The sequence below is a fragment of the Acanthisitta chloris genome, unplaced genomic scaffold (genome assembly GCF_000695815.1).
Source record: "Acanthisitta chloris isolate BGI_N310 unplaced genomic scaffold, ASM69581v1 scaffold18368, whole genome shotgun sequence".
Taxonomy (NCBI): domain Eukaryota; kingdom Metazoa; phylum Chordata; class Aves; order Passeriformes; family Acanthisittidae; genus Acanthisitta; species Acanthisitta chloris.
In genome coordinates, this window is record NW_008688837.1 from 21,802 (window position 1) to 37,421 (window position 15,620).

At 37.8% G+C, this 15,620-nt stretch overlaps 1 protein-coding gene across 1 annotated transcript in view; it reads right to left on the bottom strand.

The window, feature by feature from the left end:
• Positions 1 to 15,620, bottom strand: part of LOC103808417 (macrophage mannose receptor 1-like) — a 30,124-nt gene that overhangs the window by 8,792 nt on the left and 5,712 nt on the right. The window contains exons 6-22 of the mRNA XM_009081199.1: positions 15,393 to 15,536; positions 13,925 to 14,107; positions 13,583 to 13,737; positions 12,582 to 12,695; positions 11,781 to 11,896; positions 10,823 to 10,971; positions 10,192 to 10,394; positions 9,694 to 9,815; positions 8,158 to 8,245; positions 7,443 to 7,587; positions 6,950 to 6,985; positions 6,693 to 6,862; positions 5,772 to 5,839; positions 4,895 to 4,995; positions 3,510 to 3,652; positions 2,394 to 2,508; positions 1,045 to 1,193 (exon numbers count right to left, since the gene is read on the bottom strand). Coding sequence (XP_009079447.1) covers positions 1,045 to 1,193; positions 2,394 to 2,508; positions 3,510 to 3,652; positions 4,895 to 4,995; positions 5,772 to 5,839; positions 6,693 to 6,862; positions 6,950 to 6,985; positions 7,443 to 7,587; positions 8,158 to 8,245; positions 9,694 to 9,815; positions 10,192 to 10,394; positions 10,823 to 10,971; positions 11,781 to 11,896; positions 12,582 to 12,695; positions 13,583 to 13,737; positions 13,925 to 14,107; positions 15,393 to 15,536 — 2,201 coding nt within the window. The remainder of the gene's footprint in view (positions 1 to 1,044; positions 1,194 to 2,393; positions 2,509 to 3,509; positions 3,653 to 4,894; positions 4,996 to 5,771; positions 5,840 to 6,692; positions 6,863 to 6,949; positions 6,986 to 7,442; positions 7,588 to 8,157; positions 8,246 to 9,693; positions 9,816 to 10,191; positions 10,395 to 10,822; positions 10,972 to 11,780; positions 11,897 to 12,581; positions 12,696 to 13,582; positions 13,738 to 13,924; positions 14,108 to 15,392; positions 15,537 to 15,620) is intronic.

Below are 15,620 nucleotides of genomic sequence, written 5' to 3' on the forward strand. Positions count from 1 at the left end.
GACACAGTTTATCAGAAATAACATTTTATGGGGAACACCTTCCAAACCCTTTCCACTGCACTTTGGGCCCTTTACCTTCCCCCTTTTCCTCCCACAGCATGAGAAGCTGCTGCTTAGCTTTCTGCAGCAGGAGGCAGCAGCTGTCCCCACTTCACATCAGTATAACCTCATGCTACCCTCAAATCCCCTCAGAGCACTAGCCCAGGGCTAGTCTGCAAGTTAAGAAGTTTTATGCAGAGGGATTTCTGCAGGGGAATGATAACAGCCTTCTGCAGAAAGCGTGTGTGTGTGTGAGGTGGGGAAGTTCTGGAGATCCCAAAACCCAGCTCTAGCCTCATGGCGAGGCTGGACTTCAGATCTTTCTTCTGTTTTAGCTGAACATGAAGAAATTGTGATACAAAGAAAGAGAGAAACTTGGTAAAGCTAGCACAGGGTACAGAAATAATACTATTGGACAATATTGTACATTAGCCATTTTACGATTACTGAATAACATGCAGTTTTGTCTTACAATTTAACACAAAAAAGTATGACCATGCCAAAAGTTTCAAAGCATATAGAAAGGATCTTTCAGAAGGAGGAATAGAGGAAGATAAAAATTAGAAAGGAAGACCCAGTCTCCTCTTGAGGATTTCATTCAATGCATTTCTCTTAACAAGCTCAGTGTCAATAAATGTCAATACATGCAGTTATCTGAGTATTTTCATCAAATCTAAATAACATTCACTGTGTCCCGGAATTATATAGTTAATTCTGTGGTATAACTGAATCTCCCAATGAGTCGTGGTAAAGTGAGGGAAATTGCTCACTCCTCTGAGTTTTGCCTAATGCTTCCAAACTTCTGGACTCCTACAGAACCATGACAAAACACAAAATGGAGAAAATGTGTGTACATAGATCTCCCACATAGTCACTCTGCTTTTAAAAAGCAACAAGATTACTGAAAGTCCTCATAAAGGAAAGAAAATATGATTGTAGCCACATACATTTTATTCATCTACCAAAGTTATAATGCTTAAATGATAAACCAAAACTGACATTTACCATACTATAATAAGTTCGGGAACCTTTTGCCCAGTTTGTATAGTCTACTGGGCTTCCATCTGTCCATAAGTATGTGTGCTCCTGATTTATGTCATTCATTCCAATCCAAGCATCTGTTGCAGCATTTTTCAAGAGGGACATGAGAAAAGCTGAAGGAAAAAAATGAAAAATAACCTAAGAAAGGAAACTGAATGTACCCTTCCTCAACACTGCAGTCTCTTTGAGTTTTGGCTTTCTCTTTCTAATAAAGTGGAAATCTCAAGACAAAAATAAAATGAATAGATGTTCATAGATGCTTAACATCAGTCATCCAAAGTTAAAATCAAAAAAAAAAATTTACATACTCCAACATAAGCCAATTTTTAATAAAATGAGAATATATGTGTATGCTCTTCCATGTTCATCATCTGAGGAAGCATGGAAAATGCTTTAATACATTAATTAACATGAGTATGCTAAATCATGGCACATGCAAAAATGTGTTTTTAGACTGTGCACTCCTTTTTCCTCTTTGGTAACTGCTTTGTTAACCCAACTTAATAACTTCCTTTCTGAACAGGCATAACACAAATAAAACTACTTAATAACCAATTATGTATAAACTGGAATCTCAGCTTTGTGGAATGTCAAATGCTGTTTCCATTAGCTTAGACTGACTTCCCACTGAAATAATTTCCTTTCTGTGCTACAGATAAAAGTATAAAGCACTAGCGCTGATGGAGTGAGGTAGGACACGGTCCATGTGCAGCCCTCGTGATCTAAGGCAGCACATCTTCCAGGCAAATATGAGGCCTCCTAAAAGACCTGTATCATGCTGAGCAGCAAGACAAGGAGAGCAAGAGGAACAGGGAGAAGCTGGGACTCCAGCACTGGAGCCTTCTGCTGCCTGAGGATGTGTCCTCCACTGACACCTACAGCATTTGGCTCAGCAGCTAGCTGGACAGTGATTTGGGTTTGGGTATTCCTCCCTTTGCGTGCTATTTTTACATAGATTCATAGCATGACCTGGATTGGAAGGGATATCAAAGATCATCTAGTTCCTTAAAAAAAAAATTTAGACATGTTATTGTATGACAAGTCCTTAATACAAAATTTTAGTATTTGAACAGTGTAAAGAAATTCCTTTGTGCATCCTATATTAACCCCAAAGCTATGATTCTAAAGGTTAACCAGGACACTAAACCCTATGCAAGCATTTTTCCAAAGGTGCAATTTCTCATTCAGCATAACTTTATATTAATATGGAATAAATAATAGCATATATTGCAGAAGCTATGACATCTGTTTTAATCTTTTAATCAGGAATTACGTGGTGTCTCATCCAGTATCAAAATATTGGTACTTTATACCTTGCACTTCCTTTTTTGATATAGTAGCCAGGTTTCCTCCCAAATCAATGCAATTGTTCCGTGCACCATGCCATGACAATGTATCATTTTCATCAAGGCCAAATACTTTGAAACACTGAAAAAGAAAAACATGCCAAATCTGTAACTGGTCGGTGTTTTAATTTCAGGTGAAAGCATCTTTGTAAAAAACAAGGTAAGCTGGATATTTTAAGCAAAAAGGGCGATTAGCTGATTTAACAGTATTTTCTTGCCTGCCTTTAGGTTTTAATGCCTGTACTAGAAAAGTACTATAAAGCCCAATATCTTAGCATACACGTAGAAGAAGGAATATGTCAGTCTACTGATCTCAGCATAAATTGCAATACAACTTCTGAGCACAATTCTGAGGTGTGACTTTGTGAGAGAAATGCTGAAGAAGACCTCGGAAAACAAATAAGAATAAGATTTGTTAGAGAAGCAGAATGTCTCAGCTTCTGTTGCCCTGTTTGTCAAACAAGGTTTTCTTCTCACAGAATAATCACAGAAAGACAATGGTTCTGACATTATATAGTAAACTATAAATTTACGATTTCTTGCAATATGATCTATGAGATTTGACTAAGATGTCATCAGACAGCTTTGTCAGTCAAGCAACCTAAATGTGCTAAGCATGTAAGTGAAAAGTTAAGCAGACAATTTAGGGAAAAGTTGAGCAAAACCAGAGGTGGTCCCATGACTGTCAGAAGCAGTATATAAACACCAGGGGAGTAGTCAAGGGAGGAGCCTTTGGAAGCTCCTCTTCCAGGAGGTGAGGGAGAGAGGCATTTTAACTTGAGAGAGCACCATGTAATGCAACACACTGAATTTGTGGCTCAACCACCCTTGGCAACACAAAACACTAGAAAAATACAAGGTGATGTTTTCTTCTTGTATGTCTCATGACTTCCCTCATAACTGCTGTGATCCCAACACAGGCTATAATTTCTGTTTCAGGATTTGTAAGGTCGTTAAATACATACGAAGAAAGCATACTTTGTGATAACTGAAAACCCCGGTATAACTGCTAAATTGATTCAAAGATGTTTTTTTCTATTCCACTCTTTTTAAAATAGAGTATACTGGCATTTCATACTGCACCTTGTTATCAAAGAGAAGCCAATCTTCCTGACACCCACCCTTTGGTGGTGGTGAAGTGGGAGCAACTGTTGTACGAACAGTGTTGTTAAGCCTTTCACAGATGAATAACTCGACGCTGCCACAGTTGAGGTCATTCCATGTACCTGAAAGCAAGGTTTAAATAAAAACAACTAAATTTAACTGAGACTGAGATAAAAGCTTTCCTAGAGAAAGTCTATCGTATGAAGCAGAACTGATTACAGTATTTGTATTCCTATCCCCCAGAAATAACATACCTGTTTCTTAGAAATATTCAGGTTTCCAGCAAAATTTAGAATATGAGTAATTTGTCTGAGAACAGAAATATTTCAATATTGCAAAATCATAGCATTGCCAAAGGAGAGTTTTAGCTCAGATTAATTCTTGGTTCTTAATTCTCTCTAGAATCTGTAAGGTCTCTAGAATCACTCTGTCTATATAAGGCACTCCTTGTTACTTTACTAACCAAGCTTCTCACAGTCTTATCGTTTTCTGGGTATCTCTTCTCCCTATTGGAGCACGATCTAAGAATATAAAATTAACATCATCATCATCATCCCCACTTTACAGATCAGGAATGAAAAAGAAAATGGCATATATTTCATTAGTTGCAGATAGTTACAAGATAATGATCTACAGCAGAGTTATTCACACCTTATGTTTAATGGAGATATTGCCATTATAACTCAGAGAAGTTAAGGACATAATTCATCTTATCTTAAACAACAGCTTCAAAACAAGACAAAATATTGACCCTCCAAAAGTGTTCACTTCCTTCCATTGATATCTAACAGAGCCTAGGAAGACCTCAGCTATAGATTTTGAGACTAGAAATGTTTAAAAGTAGAGGAGATTAAGTGCTGCAAAAGGACGAAGTGCTTGGCTAGTGTAGGCACACATAGTTCCAGTGCTCTGTATTAAAGGATATTTGCTTTTATTGTAATTTAATCAGTATATAGCATTGTTTAGTAATAATCAAAGCTATGCCAAACCCCTCAGTTTTGAAGAGCTACACAAATGATAACAGTGTTGATGCCCTTGGGAGGTAGGCATAAAATAGACAGAGCTTAGAGGAAAACCAGTACTGATTCTATCTGCAAATGGCATGATGCTTACCTGATTTGTTCACTTTGAAAATTTTTGACAAAGCTAGGAATCAAATCGCTGATATAACTCAATGTGTTAGCTACATAGAGTTCAATTTTTCAAAAGTGTATCAAGAAGAGAATACAATTTATTTTCATATGCTTTTTGAACTCTTTATGAAACATCAGCCTGCTCAGTATTATAACTTACCCAGCCTTGCCCATGCAGCCCTCCCAGTCCTACACCACCCCATGCAGATGGAATGTTGTTACTGCACCCACCTGTTTGGGTATACATAACCACACAGTTTTCATCATTATTTGCAAAATTTGGTTCGTTTGGAGCCCAGGCAACATAGCTCACTGGAGTTCCATCCATCCACCTGAAAAAAGTAATTTGAGGGAATAATAATTCTTAGTTGATGTAGTTAATATTTCTTTCAAAAATATGTGTTCAGGCTTTGTATTTTAGGTTTCCTATATCCTAGCTTACAAATCTATGTTGTTCTCTGCTAAAAGAAAACCAAGGCCTTCCACTTGGAATTAGTAAAAAATACCTTTATATCAACTGCCTGCTCTGTTGACCTTGGCCAGGTCTGAACTAGTGACCTTAACTGGTTATCCTAGCCTTTCTTGATCTCTGAGCACTGATAGCATCCAGGAAAGACACCAATCTAGCACCGGATCTGGCTTTCTCTGGAGCACAGAAACAGAAATCTGAGCCTATTTGATTAATTTTCTGGGTCCAAAAGCAATAATATAAGATCTTGTGGAGTAAGAAAGAGTCTTGAACCACATACTGGGAACCACTTGGAAACATTTTGTTAAGCAAAGGAAATCTTTAATACTATACAGTTATTAGCTGGGGTTTTTTTAGTTTAGTTTAGTGCCATATCCAATCTTTCCTTAAACACCTCAAGGAACAGTAAATTTACCACCTCTGTAGACAGACTGTGGCAATGTTTAATCATCCTTTCTGTAAAAAAATTATTCATATGGGAGAAGTGCTTCCCTGAGGAGCAGAATACTGGTTTGAAAATTTATGTCAAGAAATGACTGTAGACAGGTTGTGTCAGTCACTGAATTTCAACAGTCTCCTACAGCCAAACATGGCAAATATTTATATTATGAGTCCGACAAAATTGATTTTTTTACTTACTGGAATGTTTTGTCAAGGCTCACGCTTAAGCCAATATAGAATTTATGTCCCCACTCCTTATAAAAAACCTAAAACAAACAAACAAATGAAACTAAACAACAACAAGCAAACAAACAGAATTAATGAGCTGTAAGAAAACAGATTTCAAATCAAATAAGCAAACTTTTAAAAAACACTTTAGTTTCAGTTGTACATCTACATAGTATACAATGTGCAGAGAGTTGCTGGAATTACATGTCTGAACTGCAAATTGCAAAATTTTCCTCCAGTTTCCAGTATATAATTTTTAAAAAAAAAGCTGAATGAGCTGAAAAAGAAATAGAGAAAAAAGCTTTGTTAAGAAGGTAAGAAGGGCCTTTTAAGCAGGTGATGAAATAAAGCAAGATTTTTAAGAGTTTCAGGAAAGCATAGTGAGAATTTGCTGAAAGGATACAAGTTAATGGTGAGTTTTAATACTTAAGAAAAGGATAGGATGATATTTGGGTTTACTAGTATGAAACTATTTCCAGAACAGTATATCATCAGCATGTTATTCTCTTCCTATTAGAAAAATTTCTGTCTTAAACCTTTCACTGACTGTATGAGAACTGTTTTGACAAAGAGCTTTTATTGAATTCTGTGAAAAGCAAAACTTAGAAAACAAAACATAATCAGTAATTGCAGCTTTTGCCTAAATAAAGCAAGTCTTTGAAAGTTGAACCCGGAGAATGTTCATGAAAGGAAGTGGAGAATTTTTCAGTGTTTAGCAATTTATCAAAATAATGATCATGATAAAGCTTCTAAGTAGATGAGCCCATGAAAAGATGAAAGGTGGCACTGATTTTTTGGTTTTTTATGAGGGGGCCCACACAGCCCAGCTGAAAAAGGTGCCTCAGAGCAAGACAGAACAGTGCATTTTTTAAAGCAAAACATGTTTCTTACATATTTCCAAAGAAAGTTTTTTTCACTTTCACTCTCAATGACAGCAAGGTCGCTACCATTCTTCTTGCAAAAGTCTCTGGCTTTTTCCATAGGCATTGCTTCGCTGCTGAAGTAGTATTCCTTGTGATTATATATTATCCAGTCCTCTTCACCAGCAACACGTTCATAAGCTGCAAAGTAAAACATTTAGCAGTCTGTAATAGAAATTAACATCATTATAGGTAATTTATTTTTGTTATTGGAAGTACAAGACTTACTGAATGTGGAATTAGGCTCTGGTTTCAGTGATGCTCCTGCAAAATAAAACAATATCTGAGTATATTGTTTCTCAGACATCTCTGAATTAAATATATTTATATGGTAGTTAGTATTTTAACAGCAAGAATAATCTTAAGGAGTACTCAGCATGCTTGTCACAGAATTTCTCAGCATATCTGAAAAAAAAAGATGCTACACACAGCAATATAACATGTTAGAGCTGACCACAAGTTAAGCTTACAGAAACTAGGCCCAATTTTAGCTTATTAAATTTCACTTTCCCAACATGCTGCATATGCGTTCCAAAATTACCCGTGTGTCTCATAGATTAATTCATAGTTTTCAACTGCTTTTGCTAAAGTTAAATGTATAAAATATTTTGTTATTATTGGTGGCACAGCTGGCTCTAATATGTGCAGATAGTGTGATCTGACCTGGAAAGGATGTTCTTCTCTACCTCTACAAATTGCTAAAGGAATAAAGTTATCTTACCTTTTTTAATTTGGCAAACATAGTCCAGCATGTGTTCACAAAATAAATCATTCCAGCGCATATTGTAGAAGGCGTTAAACACACCGCATTTTTCATTTCCATGATAATTGTTTGGCTCTCCATGTGACCATTTTTCAAAATTTACCTATAGTGGGAACACAACTTTGTGACTGTTCTCCTTTTAAAATGAAACAATTGTCTCGTATCATCCTATTAAAGCAGAATGTTATTAAGCCAAGAAATTCTTGCCCTGGTTGTTATCAGAAGAGATGATGTTCTCCTGTCAAACTTGAGAAAGAAGTATGTTCCCTGACCCCTGACTGGTTATCCTGCTCTGATGTTTCAACCTAAGACAATCCATCAGTGCTGCCATATGGACTTAGACCTCGTAGATCTTGATCTACTTAAGACAATAAGGTCAGCAAAGCCTAGTTTGTGTTAGACATACAAAATTATTTCTTTAGAGATTACCACAATAAGATTTGCTTAGAACAAGAATCATATACCATCACCTTTGATGTTATTTCATTGCTCTAAATGTCATATAATTTTCTGTATCTATGAACTATCAAAAGGATAAAACTACTTCCTAGAGAGAAATCAGGTAGTAAAGACTTAACATCACTTTCAGCTTGTATAGGAGGAGTTTTGAGAGCTGTCTGCCAAGGTAAACAGGAAAAATTAGTCAAAAAGCTGGAATAATAAATTTACTCACTGGTGAGCCATCACTCCATGTAAATCCACTGTCGGCATCCAAGGCACTTAAACCCATCCAGTAGGACAAGTGAATATAATATTTATCTCTGAATGAATAGAAATAGAGACAGACACACTGTGAAACAGGAGAATGTATAGCATTACATTATTCTCAGTGTTTTGATACTTTTAAGTATCATTTGAAGCAGTCATATATGGTACTCATCCAATTGTCATGTTGGGGAAAGCACCCTGACACTGCACATGGCAGGAAGTAGTGAAACACAGAGCTTCATGGGAAAGATCACAGATATCATGAGTCCACAATTACCAACTTAAATGAAAATATATTTGAATGTCTTCCACCAAGTAGCTTAGGCATTCAAATTCAGACCTGTCTGCACTCATTGGCATGATTTAAACATTTATATAAGCACATCAATAGGTCAGGCTTTCCTTAGTCTCCCAATTTTTGTCCTTAACTAAGGAAGGAAACTAGTGCAAAATATTCCTTTAATCAAGAGTATTTTATCTACTGATCAACTACAAATGAGCTACAAAGATCAGTTTTATCTCTTTGAACTAAGCTCAGTTGAAACCAATTTTCATGGAATGATAGAATCATCAAGGTTGGAGAAGACCTCTAAGATTATCAAGCCCAACAATTAGCTGCCACTCTACTCTAACCCCTAAACCATATCCTCCAGCCTCAGATCCAGACTGATACAGGCCAACATGCCATTGGCCTTCTTGGCCACCGGAGCACACTGTTGTCTCATATTGAGCTGACTGTTCACCAGCACTCCCAAGGTCCTTTCTAATGAACAACATTTGAGCCACTGTTCCTACAGCCTGTAGCTCTGCATGGGGGTTGTTTTGTCCCAAGTGCAGGACCAGCACTTTCCCTTATTGAACCTCGTGCAGTTGTCCTCAGCCCATTGACCAAGTTGGTCCATGTCTCTCTGTAGAGCTTTTCTACCCTTGAGCAGATTGACACTCCCACCCAGCTCAGTGTCACCTGCAAATTTACTGAGGGTGCATTCAATCCTCACATTCAGATCATCAATAAAGATGTTAAATAGGATCAGCCCCCAAGACTGAGCCCTAGGAAACACCACTAGTGACCAGCCACCAATTGGATTTAGCCCTATTAACCACAATTCTTTGGGCCGGACCATCCATCCAGTTTTTTACCCATCTAAGAGTCTACCCATCCAAGCCACGAACAGCCAGTTTATCTAGAAGTATGCTGTGGGAGACAGTGTGAAATGTCTTATGGAAATCCAAATACACCATGTCCATAGCCTTTTTGATAATTCTTCTCTCATTTTTGTGTGTGTTCAGACTACATCACTGCACAGCACCACAGTCTCAGAGGCTTGCCAAGAAAACCTTTTGCTCACCTCTTTTCACCCTCATTTCCCTCTGCCACTGTGAAAGGATACACCACCCTTGCAAAGTAGAAATTGATCGCCAGAAATTCTTTGTCTTTCAGAAAGGCAATTTTAAAAAATTTTTTTCTTATATTTAAATGATGTACTGTGCAGATACTTACAATGTTTTTATCAGCTCTTGTTCTTCTTCATTGTGGATACATGCCAGATCTCCTCCAATGGTTCTGCAAAAATCTCTTGCACCAAACCATGTTTGCATTTTCTCTCTTCCTCCTTGAAAAATCTATAAATAGTGAGCAACTAAATACTGTGCTGGGTATGACAGAAATTTAGAAACAGAGTTCTTTCTTCTGTTCTTCTGGTCTCATTTTATTGCTTATTATTTAATTGTGCAACCATAAGCCTGCGGTCGTCTATCAGATTTGAATGTCGCAACTTTGCTTTTCCTATCATCTTGGAGTCCCTGTGGCTCCAAACCTCTCTTCAACACACATACAGCTTTTTCCACCACTGCCCAGCCACATCACCTGGGCATGGCTGGAGACATTTTACCACAAACTGCCTATCAGGTGGCAGGGTAAAATCCCCCTTCCATGTATACACAAAACATATTCTTATTTGAAATGACAAGCATTTACATGCAGAAATTAAATACCTACTTTGAAGCAGAAGCTGCTCTGAGGAACTGACTGCCATCCATCTGGGCAGAACAGGAGAGGGGGAGTTGTTGGAGGTAGCGGAGGGGGTGTCACTCCCTCCACCAGCTGCTTACAGAGAAACATGTTTGTTTCTTCACAGTTCAAAATATCCCATAATCCAGCTGAAGTTCCTGTTGCCATGGCCACGCAGCCTGACTGTTCTCCTTCATGAAACATAAAATTGTTAGATCTGATCTTCTCAAAGCATGTGCTGCTTAAAGAGTAACCTGTTTGCACTGTGTTTGAATACCAATAGCTCACAGTAGCTCATGTGCATTTCTATTAAATCATAGAAAGAAACGATAGCAAATTCCTTTTACATTACACTGGGAATCATTTAAAAAGCCTCATCAAACAATGATGAGTGAATTATACCAACAGACATGTGTGGTCCCAGATGATCTTCTCGAAGGAGTTACCATGATCTCTGATTTTATCCCTTTAAAAGGGATTACTTTACAGCACAAATGGAAAGTTGTGCTGCTATTTCTGCTGCTTTATGCCGGAAGAGTTTCTAACCTATGTTTTAGTTTTTAAACCCACACATTTTGCTTTCCCAGAGCAGAAATTCAGTGGATGCTGTGGCACCTACCGGGCATTCCCACATTCCAGTGAGTGAAGGTGACTGGATCCCCATTTGCCCACCTGAAAGTCCCCTGGTCCTCTGTGTCTGAGAGACCAATCCAGAAATATTTTGCTGGATTGAATCCAATTACGGAGGTCAAAAAAGCTTGTTCGTATCTGTGAAGAATAAGAACCAAACTGCTGTATCATAATCATAATCATAATTTGTTCATTTCTTCAAATAGTTCATTGTAGCAAATCTGGCAAACTTAAGGTGATCTGTCAATATGTGGGAAGTTATAAGGATGAAATGAAGCAAGGGTAATTATCTTACTTTTATAGTTCTAATTGTCATTGAAATAATTTTTATTTTATATTTTGTTAATGTAAATGATGCCTAGAATTTCGAGTGATTCTATTTGCCTTTCATACTGCACCATGAACAACACAATCCAAACAATACTTCTGTTAGCACATATATGTTATTCATTCTGTATGAATATGAGCTGCAGTGTTTTACCGAGCTTTATGATAAGGTCTAGATCTTTAAATCTTGTTACTATGGGGGAAAAAATCTACATTTATTCTAAAAAGAGAAGGCTTCCAGATCTTCCTGTTGAAAAAAACCAACAAAACAAAGCAAAATGAACAAACAAAAAAAAATAGTTCCATGTTTATCTGTTTATTTTTAGTTCAAAAAGTTTTTAAGCTATCTGTCAATCTGCAGTTGTTGCGAAGGATGACCCAGTTTTTTAATTCCTGGAGTCAACAACAGGGTAATTTTATGTTGCAACAGTTTGAATGTTTGTATTGATGACCTACAAGCCCCTGATATATGGTGTAAATACTTCAGTTCTGCTATAGATTTTCCTTCAAAAGAGTGATGTCACACTAGACAGACACTAACTGCTAAGTAAGAAGAAATTTCTGTTTGGCTCTTCCATCCTGGTTACACACATGAAAGGACAAGAATTATGTTTCCATACCTGTCTCTCACAGTAAGCAGGTAACCTTTGTTTTCTTCACAGATTTTTTTTGCAGTTGAAAATGTTGTTGGTAACTGCCCCACGGAGTAGCAATAAAAGCCGTGCTTCATCCATCCCTGTCAGTGTCAACCGCAGAGAGACAGAGGGGCTGTCAGACTGCACAGCTCTGTGCACTTCCAAAAGCCACATTAATACCATAGCCCAAGTCAAAACTGATCTCAGAAGCCATGAGAAAAAAACCAAGAGGATAATCATACAACTTTTTTAACCATTACTCCATGTCTTGCCCCTTGATAAAGAACACACAAGTGGTCTTTGCAAACAGCAAGCTGCAGTTATGCCTTGGAACTGGTAACTACTGTCTGCCACTTTGCTGCTCCCTGTGTAAAGCTTGCTGGGCCTTCTCATTGTATAAGTATAGCTGTTGCAAGAGGTTGCACACAATCTGAAAAATAGTGGATTCAGATATTCCTGCATCCTGTAGTGGACTGATTGAACTGAGAAGTCTGCATGCAACTCAATATCAGTAAGTTACAGCCTGTAAAAGTACTGTACACTGGTGCAGTGACCAGTTTGCAGTAGGAGAAAGCTGAGTGAAATGTGCATGTAAGGGAATGAAAAAAAGAAGTTGTTCTACATTTCAGTTAAAGAAGAAAAATCCCCTTTAGTCTAAGGTATAAAATTAACAGTTTTCTAGAGCTCCACCAAGAACAGTCAAAATAATTGACTTCCATGATACTGATCATCATTGGAGTGAAAGTAATATGCAACAACCTTTTGCTACTTTGATTTTACACTTACTTTCTGGCAGCCTATGTAATCAACCTGAGTTGCCCCTGATCCTTCAGCCAAGGGTTTCCTTTTACAAATGTAGCCAAGTTTCATTTCACAAGTACTGTCAGCCCAGGATCCATCCTAAGAATGGCAAGAAGAAACCACAAAGTGAAAACTAGAGAAAATTAAGATCCAACAGGATTATTCACCATTCTCAGAAAGAACCCTTCTCTCTTTGTATGGATGAGACTGTTTCAGCTCTCTTCCTTGCCATGCTTTTTCTCCAAAACTCCCAAATAAAGACAGTAAAGACAACATTTTCTCAGAGTTATGAGAATGAGGGCTGAATTCAGTGGTTAATGAGAGCAGGAAGTAAACCTGTTGTTCCACTCTATTCTCACCAGCATAGTATCTATTATGTTCATATAACCAAATGACAGTAACAAGGAAATGATGGATAAACTAAATGTAAAACAGGAAAAAAATGTCTTGCTTAAGTCTTTATCCACAGCATTATATGCCCTTTTATGCTGCATATAAAATGAGAGAGAATTTTTCTTAACTAATTTTTTGTGCCTCCAGTAATACAAACCTCCAAAGTAGCTCTAAGAAATATATATTTTAGTTGTTTTAGAGAACACAGGAGAAAGTCTCTGCTCCAGGAATCTACTCTGCTGTGATCAGCTGTGTTGAACATGGATGATGAGTTATTTCAACCAATATTAGATGGAAACTGTTGCAGAGAAAACCAAATCTTCACACAGTGCATTGCTTCTGGTGCTCCATCATACAGCTTCCTAGATGTGGTATCCAGTCTCCCTCCACACTAAGATATTACTTAAATCAAGTTCATAAATACTTTCAAAGCCATCATCCCCTTTTACTTTTTTTTCAGTTTGGTTTTTGGCGATTTTTTTGTTTGGTTGGTTGGTTGGTTTTGTTTAGTTTGGTTATTTTTTTAAATCACATTTTCCTTTTGAGGGGCACAAAGGACAGACAAAAGCATGAGAGTGGGGGGAGATTTTTACCTCTCCCTTCATAACGATGCAGTCTGCCTTATCTGATGTGTGGGCTGGCTCTCCGTAATGCCATTTGGTATAAGTCACAGGTGTGCCATCACTCCATTCAAAATACATTCGAACCTTGAAGTCATTTAGCCCAATCCACAGTTCATCATCTGGCTCTAGGAATACAAAGTTAATTGTAGGCATGGGTATGTCTTAAAAATAGAACAATCACACCTCACATTCACTTTTGACTGAAGAAGGATCTTTTTTAAAACAAATTAAACTCATGGTTACATTGATTAAATGAATAATAGCAATGGTATAATTTGAGACTAAAAAAAAGTGACCTGCAGGAATACTCACTGTACCCAAGCTGAGACACTGTAAAACTGTACTCCTCAATATTATGAATACTCGCCAGCTCTCCATCTTCTTTTCTACAGGCAGACTGGGCTTCTTTCCATATTTTTGGTGTTCTATAAATTCTGTAGCAATGACCTGCATAGGGCACCCATCCCCTGGGGCATTTAACAGGCTTTAAGTCACCTAAAAACAATAATGTCAAACAATTAATGAACAGTTTCAGTCAGTGCTTTATTTTCCTGAAAAAGAAAATGACCCATACTGACATGAATTTGAAACACTGAAGCATATACTGGCAGAGGAGAGAAGCCAAAGTCTGAGGATTGCAAAGATTACAAAACAGATTTTTCCCTCCCAGTTGTGCTGGGAGCTACCAAAAAAACCCCTCTTTTACCAGAATAAATAAAGACCAAGCAATTTGGCATGCAAACTTGCAGGGAATAAGTCTGTGTTAAATCTCCCTCAGTGAGGCTCTTGTACAACCATGTTTTACAGAAAAGGATCTTTTCCTACCCAGGGACTCTGTCTTGGTGAATTTCATAGATTTTTGTATGTTGGGTTTTTTTTAAAATGGAAACCTCACTTGCTCAGGAGCCAGTTGGAGCTCCTACACAGCCCAAATCCTATATAAGAGTGTCCAGACATTTATGTTATACCAGATGTGTCAGAAATCCCAGCTGCACAGAAATGCTGCACACCTTGTTCAGCACCTGTTATCTAGTATGGTCAGCAATCTTCCACTGGTTGGAAAGTCCATATGATTTGCATCTACACGGTAAACTAAGGAGGGGAGGATGTGTGCCCAACACTGGTGTGTGATCAACCACTTTGTCTGGTGCTCCCTAGACAAGGTTTCAAACTGGGTGAACTTGCATTCTCCTAAATAACATCCAGGCATGGCTTGGAGGTTAGCATGAGTGAGCAACCTTTCCAAGTGAACTGTCTGGATGTAGCCAGAATGTACAGGATATGATGTGCCATGCATCTTGTGAGCCAGAGAAAAAAATTATTTACCAATATATATGCAGTTGAGGGGGGTACTGTGGACTTAGTTGCATGCTGGGAATTCCCAGGTGAAGCAACTGCACACCTATTTCTTCACACAGATAAGACCTAGTCTGCCTCAGGTGGAAAGGGAACTCAACTGGGGAAAGGTTCCAGATGCATATTCTGATTTTCTCTTTAGAGCATTTTTCAGAGCACAGGATATTCATCAGTATTTCATGGTCTGGACAACATGACTAAGCACATAATCCTGCCTTTAGTATCCTGGGATCTTCTCAAAATTATGATCAACATCTAGACATCATCTTTAAAATGAGCTGGAAAATTGAAGTCTTCTCAGTGTTTGTCCCATGTCAACCAGTGTAATCCTTTTGTTTTGACAATATAGTTTCATTTCATATATGGTATCCTCCCAGTATTACTCACTGGCTGTAAAAATAGCCTTAGGTTTTGACCAATTTACCTGAAGCTATAGTGAAGGTGTCCAAGGAGGTGTTTCTCTTTTGGCAGATATATCCCAGTTTCCGATCACATGCCTGGTTTTCCCATTTGCCATTTCTACCTTGGAAGGTCCCACATATTTTTCCAGATTCCACAGAGGGATTTCCTTTTAAAAACAGGCACACAATTATTGAAGAGAAGAGAAGAGAAGAGAAGAGAAGAGAAGAGATTTGCCCTGATACTGATCATC